We start from the raw sequence: 14,930 nt of genomic DNA, 5'->3' as shown, positions 1-14,930 counted from the left end.
CTCGTATAAACTCCACCTACTTGAGCATAGTTGCCCGTAGGCACAGATCCAGGATCAGTTTATCATTGCCCAATCCAGATCCCAACCGTTTGTGAAAAAGCTTATAAACTGATCAGCGTCTAGGGGAAACGTCATTTTGTTGAACTGACTGAACTGATTTTCATATAGTTCTACTAATCTAATTTTGATTTTCTATTACTATACTGTATTTAAACCAGATTGTATTTATACATTCACCTACAATAGTGTGTGACCAATCCTTTATCCACTGTTACATCAGTGAAATCATATTGCGGGTGATCAGTGCCCGTTCGAAAATACAATGCTTAAACGCAAAATAGGAATGTAAAAATGATAAATGCATTTTTATTTTCAAATCAGCGTGCATGATTCATGACACAATTAAATTGCAAAGTTAAAATGAAAATACAAAATGGTTAATTGGGGGTACAGGAAACCAGGTTCGAACCCAGTAGTCGGATACACTAGTGTAAAATCAATGCACAGAGAGCGTGACATGGCTAGGATGTACCACTGCATGGTGGTGATGTGTTGCCCTCCTGGTTCAAGCCTCCAGGAAGCAATTTGCATGCACTTTAAAAATGAAAAGAGAAAATGCTAAATTGGGCAGTTGGAAATTTAAACGGACAATTTCACATTGCATTTGCCATTTTCTGTGTACCATTTTCATTTAGAATTTCTATACTAATTCCAACGCCAGCAGCCTTATTCTTCTTCTATGGGGTTTTTCGGTGGTTGACATCCAACATTGGTGCATTACTGCCACCTACTGTGCTGGAGTGTGGGCCAGACCGCGCTAGCAGCTTCAATGGCAGTGGTCGTAGCGTGTGGTAGGCACAGCATGTACAAGGCCCTTGTAGCTAATTATGGTCAATTTAGACTGAGAATAGTATCTAGTTATGGTAAGGGGTGAAATAAGTATAACCTGTTATAATTGTAATGGTTTAGCAGATTATAAAAAAAGAAGATCAGTCTTTACGTGGCTAAAAGAAAAGGACTATAACATATACTGGTTACAAGAAACTCACTCTACATCCTTAGATGAAGTTGTGTGGAAAAAGGAATGGGGTGGTGAAATAATTTTCGGTCATGGACAAAGGAACTCAAAAGGTGTGATGATATAAATTAACAAAAATAATAATGTCGATCTGAATGTGCAAATAGTCAGGAATGATTAGCAAGGAATGTGGATCTTTTTGAATATGAAAGTGGATGAAAAACAGATTTGGCTCATTAATCTATATGGTCCAAATCAGGATGATCCATACTTCTTCAAAAATATTTATACCAATTTATTGAGCAAACAATCAAACCATTATGGTGGGAGACTATAACACAGTGTTAAGTACCTCAATGCACCGTAAAGGAAATCACTCTACAAACTATCATCACCGTGCCCTTAAGGAAATCACAAATATGCACACATTAGATATAGTGGATATTTGGAGACTAAAAAACCCTGACCTAGTGAGATATACAGTACCAGTCAAAAGTTTGGACACACCTACTCATTCCAGGATTTTTCTTAATTTTTACTATTTTCTACATTGTAGAATAATGTTGATGACATCAAAACTATGAAATAACACATATGTAATCATGTAGTAACCAAAAAAGTGTTAAACAAATCAAAATATATTTTATATTTGAGGTTCTTCAAAGTAGCCACCCTTTGCCTTGATGGCACACTCTTGGCATTCTCTCAACCAGCTTCATGAGGTAGTAAACTGTAATGCATTTCAATTAACAGGTGTGCCTTGTTAAAAGTTCATTTGTGGAATTTCTTTCCTTCTTAATGCGTTTGAACCAATCAGTTGTGTTGTGACAAGGTAGGGGTGGTATACAGAAGATAGCCCTATTTGGTAAAAGACCAAGTCCATATTATGGCAAGAACAGCTCAAATAAGCAAAGAGAAACGACAGTCCATCATTACTTTAAGACATGAAGGTCAGTCAATACGGAACATTTCAAGAACTTTGAAAGTTTGTTCAAGTGCAGTTACAAAAACCATCAAGTGCTATGATGAAACTTGCTCTCAAGACCCAGAGTTACCTCTGCTGCAGAGGAAAAGTTCATTAGAGTTAATTGCACGTCAGAAGGTAACCCAAATGAATGCTTCACAGAGTTCAAGTAACAGACACATCTCAACATCAACTGTTCAGAGGAGACTGCGTGAATCAGGCCTTCATGGTCGAATTGCTGCAAAGAAACCACTACTAAAGGCCACCAATAAGAAGAAGAGACTTGTTGGGCCAAGAAACACGAGCAATGAACTTTAGACCGGTGAAAATCTATCCTTTGGTCTGATAAGTCCAAATGTAAGATTTTTGGTTCCAACCGCCATGTCTTTGTGTGAATGGATGATCTCCGCATGTGTGGTGCCCACCGTGAAGCATGGAGGAGGAGGTGTGATGGTGTGGGGGTGCTTTGCTGGTGACACTGTCTGTGATTTATTTAGAATTCAAGGCACACTTTATTTTTTATTTTTTATTTTTTTTTATATATTTTTTTTTTTTTTTTTTTCGGGGGAATGGATCTGTCACAAGCTGGGCTTGAACTCAGGTCTCAGATGTGGAGAGTTGGGTGTTCTACCCCTTAGCCACAGAGGAGGTATAGTAGGACCCAAACGAAACACCCAAGGCAATACTCCAGGCAAAGTAGATTTAATATGAAAAAAAGGTATTTCTTTGCACTTCAAAAATAATCCAACAAAAGTTCTTCTCAGAAAGAGGTATACTAACAGAGGTACAGTAAACAAAACAGGAGGACAAAACAAAATAACTCCACGAGGGGAGAAAAACCAAATAAAGAACTTAGAAAAGCTTACTCGGAAAGACTCTGTGGGACACAGCAGGAGACACATAGCCAGGACTCAAAAACCAAGTGAGGAACAAGGGGAAAAAACACAGCTAAAATACTCTAGGGGGAAACAAGGCACAGGTGACCTGGATAAAGCTAATAAGGACACACGAGGAAGAACTAAGGCAGAGGGGAACACAGATGACCTCTAGAGGCCCGGAGACAAACAGGAGGCAGGAAGCTGACAGGACCCCCTCCTCTAGGAACGACTCCTGACGTTCCCTCCAGAACACCCTGGCCTCAGGGTGCGAAACTCTCGGATCAAACCTGGGTCCAGGATGTCCTTGGCTGGAACCCAGGAGCGCTCCTCTGGCCCGTAGCCCTCCCAGTCCACCAGATACTGCAGAGAGTTCTGGACCCTCCGGGAGTCCAGTATCCGGCGCACTGTGTAGGCTGGCTGGCCGTCAATGATCCTGGGAGGTGGCGGGGGTCTGCGTGGGGGGGCAAAGGGAGAAGACAAGACAGGTTTTAGTAGTGAAACATGGAAAGTGGGGTTAATTCTAAGGGAGCGAGGGAGAACCAAACGATAAGAAACAGGGTTAACTTTTCTTGCTATGCGGAAAGGGCCGATGTATTTCTGGGAAAGCTTCTTGGATTCGACCCGGAGGGGCAGGTTCTTGGTGGCCAACCAAACTCTCTGACCAGCTCGGAAGCTAGGGGCCGTCCGGCGGCGGCGATTAGCCTGACTTTGGTATCTCTGGGAGGTCCGAAGGAGGGTACGCCTGGCCTTCTTCCAGGTCCGCCTACAGCGTTGGACAAAGCGCTGGGCCGAGGGAACACCAACTTGCGCCTCTTCCTCTGGAAATAATGGAGGGGTGTATCCGAACTGGCATTCGAAGGGGGGACAATCCGGTGGCTGAGGACTGGAGGGTGTTGTGGGCATATTCAGCCCAAATGATATAGGTGGCCCAAGACGTGGGATTACTGGCCGCCATACACCGCAGGGTGGTCTCCAGATCCTGATTAATCCGTTCCGTTTGGCCATTAGACTCTGGATGGAACCCAGACGATAGGCTGGCTGTGGCCCCAACAAGCCTGCAGAAGGCCCCCCAAAACCGGGACGAGAATTGGGGACCTCGGTCGGAGACAACGTCCAGGGGAATTCCAAATATCCGGAAGACATGGTTCATGAGGAGCTCAACAGTCTCCTTGGCCGAGGGCAGCTTGGGCAGGGGAATAAACCGGGCAGCCTTAGAGAACCGGTCAACAACCACTAGGATGACTGTGTTGCCCTGGGATGGAGGAAGTCCCGTAACAAAATCCAGAGAAAGGTGTGACCATGGCCTGCGAGGAACAGGTAAGGGATGGAGCAGTCCCTGGGGTCGCTGACGTGTCGACTTTCCCTGGTTGCACACAGGGCAGGCCCCAACATAGACCTGCACGTCCTTCTTGATGGACGGCCACCAAAACCGCCGCTGGAGGAATTCCAGTGTGCGAGCACTACCCGGATGGCATGTCAAGGGCGACTCATGACCCCACTGCAAGACGCGGGCCCGAACAGAGAGAGGAACGTACAGGCGTCCGGCAGGACCACCGCCTGGATCGGGCTCATGGACAAGGGCCTCTCGTACCCCTCTTTCTAGTTCCCACTGAAGAGGTGCGACGATCCTAGACCTCGGAATAATCGATGCCAAGGGCTTCTCTTGTATCTCGGGAGAATAGGCTCGAGACAGGGCATCCGGCTTGACGTTCTTGGCGCCAGGTCTGTAAGACAGGAGAAACTGGAATCGATTAAAAAAAAGGGACCATCGTGCTTGCCGAGGGTTCATCCGCTTAGCCTGTTGGAGATATTCCAGGTTCTTGTGGTCTGTGAGAACCTGGAAAGGATGCTGAGCCCCCTCAAGCCAATGGCGCCACTCTTCCAAGGCCAGTTTTACCGCCAGCAACTCTCGATCCCCCACGTGGTAGTTGCGCTCGGCCTCAGACAGGCGGCGAGACATGAAGGCACAAGGGTGTAATCTCCCATCCTCACCCCTCTGTGACAGGACGGCTCCCACCCCCACCTCTGAGGCGTCCACCTCCACCACGAAAGGTCTTTCTGGGTCAGGGATCACCAGAATCGGAGCAGAAGTGAAGCGGCGCTTGAGATCCTCGAAGGCCCCTGCTGCTTCCGGACCCCAGTGAATCTTGGTCCCTCCTCCCTTGGTAAGCGTCGTCAAGGGGGCTACCACAGAGCTGAAATTCTTAATGAACTTCCGATAGAAGTTAGAAAAGCCAATGAACCGTTGAACCTCCTTGACCGTGGCAGGTGTGGGCCAGCTGTGGACCGCTTTGACCTTCTTGGGATCCATCTCTAGGTGGCCGGGAGTGACAATAAACCCGAGAAACTGAGTCTGGGAAACATGAAATTCACACTTCTCAGGTTTAACGTAGAGGTGATTGTCAAGGAGCCTCTGGAGAACCCTGCTAACATGCCCCTCATGCTCCTTCAGTGACCTCGAGAAGATGAGGATATCGTCCAGGTACACGAAGACGAACAGATTAAGCATATCCCGGAGAACATCATTAATCAGGGCTTGGAATACTGCGGGGGCATTGGTGAGCCCGAACGGCATCACCCGATATTCATAGTGCCCCGTGGGCGTGTTGAAGGCCGTCTTCCATTCGTCTCCTGGCCGGATCCGCACGAGATGGTAAGCATTGCGGAGATCCAGTTTAGTAAAAATGGAAGCCCCTTGAAGCCGCTCAAAAGCAGTGGCCATGAGAGGAAGGGGGTATCGATTCGAACCGTGATCTTGTTGAGTCCCCGGTAATCAATACAAGGCCTAAGACCCCCGTCTTTCTTTTCAACAAAAAAGAAGCCCGCCCCAGCCGGGAAGTAGAGGCACAGATGAGGCCGGCTGCCAAGGACTCCTTAATGTAGGTGTCCATAGCTGAGTGCTCGGGGAGGATAAGGAAAAGATCCGACCTCTAGGAGGGCAGCAACCAGGGAGTAGATCAATGGCACAGTCATACGTGCGGTGAGGCGGTAAGGAAGTAGCCCGGGACTTGCTGAACACTGCCTTGAACCGATGGTAAACACTGGGGACTCGGGAGACGTCAACAGACTCTTGAAACTGGGTACTAGGGGCTGAGGGACTCTGAAGCATGCAGGTGAGTTGGCAAGTGGGACCCCAGCTTAGAATGGTGCCAGTAGGCCAGTCGATCTGGGGATTATGTCTGCATAGCCAAGGGTGACCCAGGATAATAGGATACTCGGGGGAGTCAATGAGATAGAAGGTCTCCTCCTGCTGGTGTTGAAAGATGGTAAGTCGCAGGGACTGAGTCGCCTCTGTAACCTTTCCTGGTTCCAGAGGTCTGCCATCTAAGGCTGTAACTGCCTGGGGTTGAGGAAGTAGTTGGGTAGGGATCTTAAGTTCCTTAGCCAAGGTTAAATCCAGGAAATCACCTGCGGCACCGGAATCAATCATAGCCTGGACCCGATGCTGGTGGCCCTTCCAGGACAGAGTGGCTGGGATAGCTAAGACAGCGTTAGTAGGAGGAGCTCTAATTTTCCCCATCACAGCCCTCCTGTAGCTAGGCGGGGACAGGCGTTTCCCGAAAGCTCGGGGCAAGTGGAGCGGAAGTGGCCGGCGACCCCGCAGTAGAGGCACCGACGCTCCCTCATGCGACGTTCCCCTTCGTTGGGAGAAAGCCTGGAACGGCCTAACTGCATGTTCTCCGGGGAATCCTGGAGCAGTTCAGGAGCCGGGGAAGCTCTGAATGACGGAGCCCAAACAGGAGAAACAGAGCTGCTCAGAGGAACTTGGGACTGAGACCCCTGGCGGCGAGCCGTTCTCCGCTCTCTTAGACGATTGTCCAGGCGGATGGCCAAGGCTATGAGGGACTCGAGATCCCCAGCTGGTTCTCGGGTGGCTAACTCATCTTGAAGGGGCTCAGACAACCCTCCCTGAAAACAGACCCTCAGCGCTTCATCATTCCATCCGCTCCTTGCTGCTATGGTCCGAATTCAATGGCAAAATCTGCCGTGCTCTGGGGACCCTGACGGAGAGACAGTAGGCGCTTGGAAGCTTCCCGCCCACTGACAGGATGATTGAACACCCGCTTGAACTCTTCTACAAATGCAGCGTAGGAGTCACAACAGGCCTCCTGGGACTGCCACACCGCAGAGGCCCAGGAGAGCGCCTTGTCTGAAAGAAGGGTAATGATGTAGGCAATCTTGGAACGGTCTGTGGGAAAACTTGAGGGTTGGAGCTCGAAGGTGAGGGAGCATTGGGTGAGGAAACCCTGGCAAGAGCTTGGATCCCCAGAAAAGGGCTTGGGAGGTGGTAGTCGGGGCTCCGCCGATGGAGAAGGCCTGTCGTCACTGGGGGGTGACCTGGAGTAAGGGGAGGGACCAGGGAGGCGTTCAAAGAGCTGGCGGAGGGAACTCATCATATCGGCCAGGAGTTGAGAATGACTAGCCATCAGCTCTTCCTGTCGGCTGAGAACGGCTTCATGGCGCTGGAAAGATGCCTCATGTCGAGCGATCACCTCCAACAGGTCCTTGGAACGGAGTGTTTCTGGGTCCATGATTGACTTGGTTTTTCTGTCACAAGCTGGGCTTGAACTCAGGTCTCAGATGTGGAGAGTTGGGTGTTCTACCCCTTAGCCACAGAGGAGGTATAGTAGGACCCAAACGAAACACCCAAGGCAATACTCCAGGCAAAGTAGATTTAATATGAAAAAAAGGTATTTCTTTGCACTTCAAAAATAATCCAACAAAAGTTCTTCTCAGAAAGAGGTATACTAACAGAGGTACAGTAAACAAAACAGGAGGACAAAACAAAATAACTCCACGAGGGGAGAAAAACCAAATAAAGATAACTTAGAAAAGCTTACTCGGAAAGACTCTGTGGGACACAGCAGGAGACACATAGCCAGGACTCAAAAACCAAGTGAGGAACAAGGGGAAAAAACACAGCTAAAATACTCTAGGGGAAACAAGGCACAGGTGACCTGGATAAAGCTAATAAGGACACACGAGGAAGAACTAAGGCAGAGGGGAACACAGATGACCTCTAGAGGCCCGGAGACAAACAGGAGGCAGGAAGCTGACAGGATCAGCTTAATATTGCAGATAGATTGTATCTTCTATCAATGTAATTGTCTGCATCACTTCCAATCCCCCATGTTTTTTATTTATTTTTATATATATATATATACTCGCCTTTATTACTTTTCAACCCCACCATCCTTTCCCTACTTGGAGTAAATTAGTGAACTCAAGGCACACTTAACCAGCATGGCTACCACAGCATTCTGCAGCGATACGCCATCCCATCTGATTTGTGCTTAGTGGGACTATCGTTTGTTTTTCAACAGGACAATGACCCAAAACACACCTCCAGGCTGTGTAAGGGCTATTTGACCAAGGAGAGTGATGGAGTGCTGCATCAGATGACCTGGCCTCCACAATCACCCGACCTCAACCCAATTGAGATGGTTTGGGATGAGTTGGACCGCAGAGTGAAGGAAAAGCAGCCAACAAGTGCTCAGCATATGTGGGAACTCCTTCAAGACTGTTGGAAAAGCATTCCTCATGAAGCTGGTTGAGACAATGCCAAGAGCGTGCAATGAGTCTACAATGTAGAAAATAGTAAAAATAAACAAAAATCCTTGATTGAGTAGATGTGTCCAAACTTTTGGCTGGTACTGTATGTCTCATCCTTTGAATCTTCTCCTTCATCATCTGACTCTTCTGCGCCTCTTCCTCCTTCAGTGCAGCTCTCTTGACCTCCTCTTCCTCTCATAGAAACTGGTTAAGCTTCTCAAACTCCTCCTTAATCTGCTTCTCTGTGTGCTGGGCCTGGCTCTGGAGACAGAGAGAGGAATATATTAAATATCTCATTAACATAGGGTTATTATTATTAACTATCAGTAAAACTGTTAGTTAATAAACTGCTAGTGAATATGATGTACTGTTCCAACCTTGTGTTATGCACAGACACTTGATGTATCACACCTTTGTTAAAGCAACAGTATCTAATACTGGACAGGGAATATCACATTACTGAACACAACACCTTGATGACCTATGCAATACTTACCTTAATATGCTCTTCTGTTTGATCACAGGTTTGTTTAACTTCATTGAAGACCTTCAGCTTCTCCTGTAAGAGCTCCAGGGCAGTCTGGAGTTCCTCCTGAAATGAGACAGAACGTCACTGAGGAGACAATCTCTGGACTTTACAGGAGAGAATTGTTTGAACTCCTTTCCGCAAATCTCAGTGTCAGTAACACCCAGGTGTACACTCACTGGCTGGCTACACTAAACATGTAACCTTTGAAGAGCGTGAGACTCCTATTTATTTAAATAAAACCTTGCGCTGCCCAAAAATTGCAAGTGATGGAAATGAACGTAGCCAAAATTGATTTTAAACCTACCAGACTCATTCAGACAACAAAATTACTTCAAGGTGCGGTTTCCCAGACACTGATTAAGCCTAGTCCTGGACTAAGAAGCAAGCTCAATAGAGCTTTCCAGCTTGTAGTCCTGAAAAACGGAAATGCATTAGTATTTTCTACCTCTGGTTCATTGGGCTTTCCCATGCGGGAAATGAGTTGGGAAAATAAGTTTTGGGATGTACGGCAAAAAATGCACAAAAAGTGATGTTAGCTGATGAAGATTATCTCATAGAACAAAACGTATAAGATCTCATAAACCTGTGTTTACCACAGACTTTATTTTCAGCTTTAATCCAAACCACCCCCCCACAAAAAGATTCACCATAGGCTTGCCCAACAAGCCATGGCGGAGTTAGCCACTGTTAGTGCCTACAAAAAGATGCCATTACTATTGCTGCAGAGAGACTTTACAGACGCTGTGGCTACACGACAGGAGGACAGGATCCTTAAAGATGTCACCGCAGACAGGTCGGGATAAATCAGAGATGAACTGGAACACATTTTCTTACACAGTATCACCCCCTGCACTGGAATTTATTTGCCAACCTATCTGAATTTGCCAACCTTACTGAAGTTACTAACCTAACTGAATTTGCTAACCTAAACAGATTTTTTTCCAGTATCTGCTTTCCATCACCCCGTGTACCAAATATCATGTGGACTCAGAAATAAAGTCTAGCAGAAGTCTCAAGACCACTACAATTCAACCTTGAACTGGCTCAAACTGCATATACCACCACTCTATGTACTCAACACCACAGTGCAGAGGTTAGGCCTTCTATGTAACAAACTCCGCTCCAAGGGGGTATCTGGACAGCTTCTGACATGGCTGCAGTTACCTCTCCAACAGATCTAGCAGAGTTGTATTGTCCGTCCAGGCCTCAGAACTTTCTCCCATTAATGCCTCTGTACCACTAGGATCAATTCTCCATCCACTTGTCTTCTCCATCTTCATTGATGACCTGGTCGATGTCTGCGAGAACCAGTTGTACCTCTATGTGCATGTGTGTGTGTGTGTATGGTTTTGCTGAGCGTGCAGAATCATATCTCATTTACAGTTCACACGATACAGCATACAGACAGACTCCAGATATATTTTACATTGTTGTCCCGGTTGAATATGGTCATAGCCCATTGTTTCTTCCAATTCAGTGTAAATAGCATGAAATGCGCAAACATCATATAATCAACTCATAAAACAACACTTGGCATTTTAAGAATATAGATTTTTATTGACATACCGTAGCAGCAGCTTCAACATAGTAAAATATACATTTACACAGACTGAACAAAACAATAATGTGTTCTATTTCTACAACACTTTCTTTTTAGTTTGTTTATCTTTTTCATGCACAGTCACAGAGCTAATAAATGGTCCATAAAGGGGTTATAACACATAACAAAATGGCTTGTTACATAAGAACTACTGCAAGCTCAGATGAATAGGCTAAAGCTTGAAAAAGACTGGGATTAACTATCCTAGCAGATAACTGGACAATACACAGCTTTCTGAAACGACTGCCTCTGGTCTGTTAAGGCCTGTAACTCCATACATGTTCATTTCCCAGACAAATCCATTCCTGATCAATATTTCCCCTTGATCACGATATACAGTACTTCTTTGAAAATCAATAACTTCAATAAATGTGCAAAATTCTAAATGTTTTGTTATGATCCTTTATATGGTTCCTGTGCTGTGACATGTTAACAAACATGTCACTTCTTTTCATGTGTGTTTGTGCATGCATGTTAAGACATAATACTCTTGTGGGCAGTTATAAAATGTTCCATTATTATTTGGAATTATTGTTTGGGATTAATTGAGGATATAATCAAGCGTCCATCCAATTCAAGATTATTGCCAAGATCTGTGGCAGGGCAGTTCATGACAACTGCAGTCTTAGTAAAGAAATAGCAGGACCTTGTCTTTCTCGCTGTGCTCCTTCTTTCAAGTAAATAGACTACTGTGCTCCTACGTTAAAGTACATTAAGTGCAATGACAGGACTAGGAGTGCAGGAAAGATCTAGGTCCATATCCATAAAGTGTCTCAGAGTAGGAGTGCTGGTCTAGGATCAGGTCCTCCCTGTCCTTGTAATCATATTCATTATGATCTAAAAGGAAAAACTGATCCTAGATCAGCACTCTGAGACGCTTTATGAACACGGGCCCTGGGGTTATAAAGACTACACTCCAAATGGGTACACTATACTTTTCCTCTCAGAAATCACTGCAGGACAGATGTACTCATTTCCATTTAGCAAAAGAGAGAATAGTAAAGAATAGTAAACGTTCAGGTTTGTAGGGGAGGTTATTCATACTTTTTTTTTTTTTTTACCACTGATGATGTTGTGTTTTCTATATTATATTATATAGAAATATTAGTAGCACAAAGAGAGGCAAAGAGAGATGTGGTGGTGTGCGTGTTAGTATTTGCTCTCAAAGAGCATTCAAAGGCACAGGCTACACAAAGTACCATAGACCTAGATAGATTCATAGATTTGGATCTCTCTAACAGTTACAGTAATGTGGGTTTAGGACAGGGATGGACAACTCTGGTACTCAGGGGTGCAGCAGTGTCCGCTGGTTGTCTTATCTTCCTGTGGCACTTAATTTATCAATAATTATCACTCATTGCTGAGAGAACACACGCCCGGGCCCATGTTCAAAAATAGTCTTAGAGTAGGAGTGCTGGTCTAGGATCTCCCCTGTCCATGTAATCATATTCATTATGATCTCAAATGAAAAATTGAGCCTATATCAGCACTCCTACTCTGAGACTCTTTGTGAACATGGGCCCAGGTTTCCCAGGTAGAAGTCAGTCACTGATTTGCAGGAAAAAACTAAAACCAGCAAACACATTTCCTTCCTGAGGACCGGAGTTGCCCATCCCTGGTTTAAGGTTATTATTATCCTCCCTACACAGGTTCATCTGTAGAGCAGTACAGTACATTATGATATCAGTTTTAAAGAGGATCTGTAGAGATAGACAAAATAGCATTTACCTTAAAGGATAGCAGAGACATATAAAACGACCATGCAAGCAGCTTTCAGCATCTTTGAGAACCATTGTGCAACATTCACATGATGCCAAAGTCTTTCCTCGTCTGTCTGTTTATCCATGCACTTTTGGTTTACAGTACAATTCAAAATGGACATCAAGCTAAACAGCTTACTCATCATGTCCACTGTTACAAGCACCATATTCACTGTCACTCCTCTCCCTGTTCTCAGAGAATACATAGAGTATAACTACGACTAGCTAGCAGCACACAGTGTCTTCCTTTAGGCACAATGGGGTATACTACAGTACATAATGCAATAGATACACTGGAATCATGCACACTCCCTTATACACAAACACAAACACACACACATACATACATACCATACGTTACCGTTCTGAGACACTCATCAACTATACTGTAGCAGCTAGAGACCAAGACACAGTGCAAGCTTAACTAGATAGTTTGCCCAGATCCTCTCTACCTAAGAGTGTGTGTGTGTGTGTGTGTGTGTGTGTGTGTGTGTGTGCGTGCGTGCGTGTCTATCTATCTGTCCTACCTTCTCTCCATGTCAGAAAGTGCAAAGTGAAGCGAGAAGCGGACAGGATAGTGACTCTGGTGGGGAAAAGAGGTCAGTGGCTAGGGTCTGATGACCCTCCTTCTCTCTGAGTCTCTCTGGTGCTTTTTTCCACGGCATGGTTCTTCAAGATCCTCTCCACAAACACTTTGCCTCGACCTGCTACACGTGGCCCTGCACACACACATGCACGCACGCACAGACACGGACGCACACAAACAACCACATCCACATAATTGACATACTTAGATTAAAATACACTCACACTAACAGGGTCCCATGAAAGTCCAAACAATCTACATACTCACTACTCACCAGTTGATTCCTTCAGAATGTCCTCCAGTTTCTCTCTCAGAGCGCCTCTCTCTGTGTCTTCCTCTCTGCTCTCCACTCTCTGGCGGATCAGCTCCTTTATCTGCAGCACTGCCCCCAACAGGCAATCTGAAGGAATTACACCATCAGAGACACAAAGGATTGACTGAAGGAGCTAAAATGGCAGCCTGGTCTCATAGACTAGACGTAACATAGTAAACGTAAATCCTGGACACTCAAATTAGTATGATATGTTACGTTTGGTATGGTTACATACACATTACTTAACGCAAACGTCTAGCAATCCAAAAGTTGTGAGTTCAAATCTCATCACGGACAACTTTAGCATTTGAGCTAATTAGCAACTTCTCAACTACTTACTACTTTTTAGCTACTTTGCAGCTACTTAGCATGTTAGTTAACTTGAGACAGGGTCCGGGCTAATAGACCCCATAACAACAGCTTTAGGTGGGTCACAGATTATGATAGGCAGAAATGACTCACCATACTCCTGGTTCAGCCCCCACAGTTTGATTTTGTTGGCCTCATGCTGGGCTTTCTTTTTCAGCCGACAAGCTCTGTGGAGAGAGAGAGAGAGAGAGACATAGAGAGAGAAAGTAACAGAGAGAAAGAGAGAGAGAGAGAGAGAGAGAGAGAGAGAGAGAGGACACAGTTTTCCAACCTATAGCCAGGACTTATGCTCCACTACACTCACCCTCACTAGCACTTGTTAGACTTCAGTGCGGCTTTTGACATTATCGATCATACCGATCATTGCTGGAAAAACATATGTGTTATGGCTTTACACCCCCTGCTATATTGTGGATGAAGCGTTACCTGTCTAACAGAACACAGAGGGTGTTCTTTAATGGAAGCCTCTCCAACAAAATCCAGGTAGAATCAGGAATTCCCCAGGGCAGCTGTCTAGGTCCCTTGCTTTTTAAAATCTTTACTAACGACATGCCACTGGCTTTGACTATGCTGATGACACAACAATATACATGTTAACTACCACAGCGACTGAAATGACAGCAACAATTAATAAAGAGCTGCAGTTAGTTTCAGAATGGGTGGCATGGAATAAATTAGTCGTAAATATTTCAAAAATTAAAAGCATTATATTTTGGACAAATCATTTACTAAACCATAAACCTCAACTAAATTGTGTAATGAATAATGTGGAAATTGAGCAAGTTGAGGAGACTAAATAGCTTGGAGTAACCCTGGATTGTAAACTGTCATGGTCAAAACATATTGATACAACAGTAGCTAGGATAGGGAGAAGTCTGTCTATAATAAAGCGCTGCTCTGCATTCTTAACAGCACTATCAACACGGCAGGTCCTACAGGCCCTAGTTTTGTCGCACCTGGACTACTGCTCAGTCGTGTGGTCAGGTGCCACAAAGAGGGACTTAGGAAAATTGCAATTGGCTCAAAACAGGGCAGCACGGCTGGCCCTTGGATGTACACAAAGAGCTAACATTAATAAGATGACGTATTGAACACACAGCGGTGCGAATCACCTCAAGGTAAAAACGTAATATTCAATATCAGTAAGTCAGACTAAATATTAGCACTTCATATACTCGTGGGTAATAACATTCAATCTGGATAATAACACAAAACAAATCATAAGGCTAGAGAATTTAATCGACAAATATTACAACAACAAGCAACACTCAAACATGACAGAGGAAAAACTAGGAGAATCAATCTCCAAGAGAAAACGCGACTCCTCGACAGATACAGATGATTTATGCTTTTCACTGGG

The 14,930-nt window shown here is 45.1% G+C and overlaps 1 protein-coding gene across 1 annotated transcript in view; it reads right to left on the bottom strand.

The window, feature by feature from the left end:
- Positions 1 to 10,478: 10,478 nt before the first annotated feature.
- LOC123491609 (CREB3 regulatory factor-like) overlaps positions 10,479 to 14,930 on the bottom strand; it is a 31,218-nt gene continuing 26,766 nt past the window's right edge. The window contains exons 7-9 of the mRNA XM_045222872.1: positions 13,664 to 13,737; positions 13,163 to 13,288; positions 10,479 to 13,021 (exon numbers count right to left, since the gene is read on the bottom strand). Of these exons, the coding sequence (XP_045078807.1) occupies positions 12,903 to 13,021; positions 13,163 to 13,288; positions 13,664 to 13,737 (319 nt within the window). The 3' untranslated portion in view covers positions 10,479 to 12,902. The remainder of the gene's footprint in view (positions 13,022 to 13,162; positions 13,289 to 13,663; positions 13,738 to 14,930) is intronic.

Source organism: Coregonus clupeaformis, chromosome 1 (genome assembly GCF_020615455.1).
Source record: "Coregonus clupeaformis isolate EN_2021a chromosome 1, ASM2061545v1, whole genome shotgun sequence".
Taxonomy (NCBI): domain Eukaryota; kingdom Metazoa; phylum Chordata; class Actinopteri; order Salmoniformes; family Salmonidae; genus Coregonus; species Coregonus clupeaformis.
The sequence above is the reverse complement of the archived record's forward strand: the minus strand, read 5'-3'. Positions and strand labels throughout refer to the sequence as shown.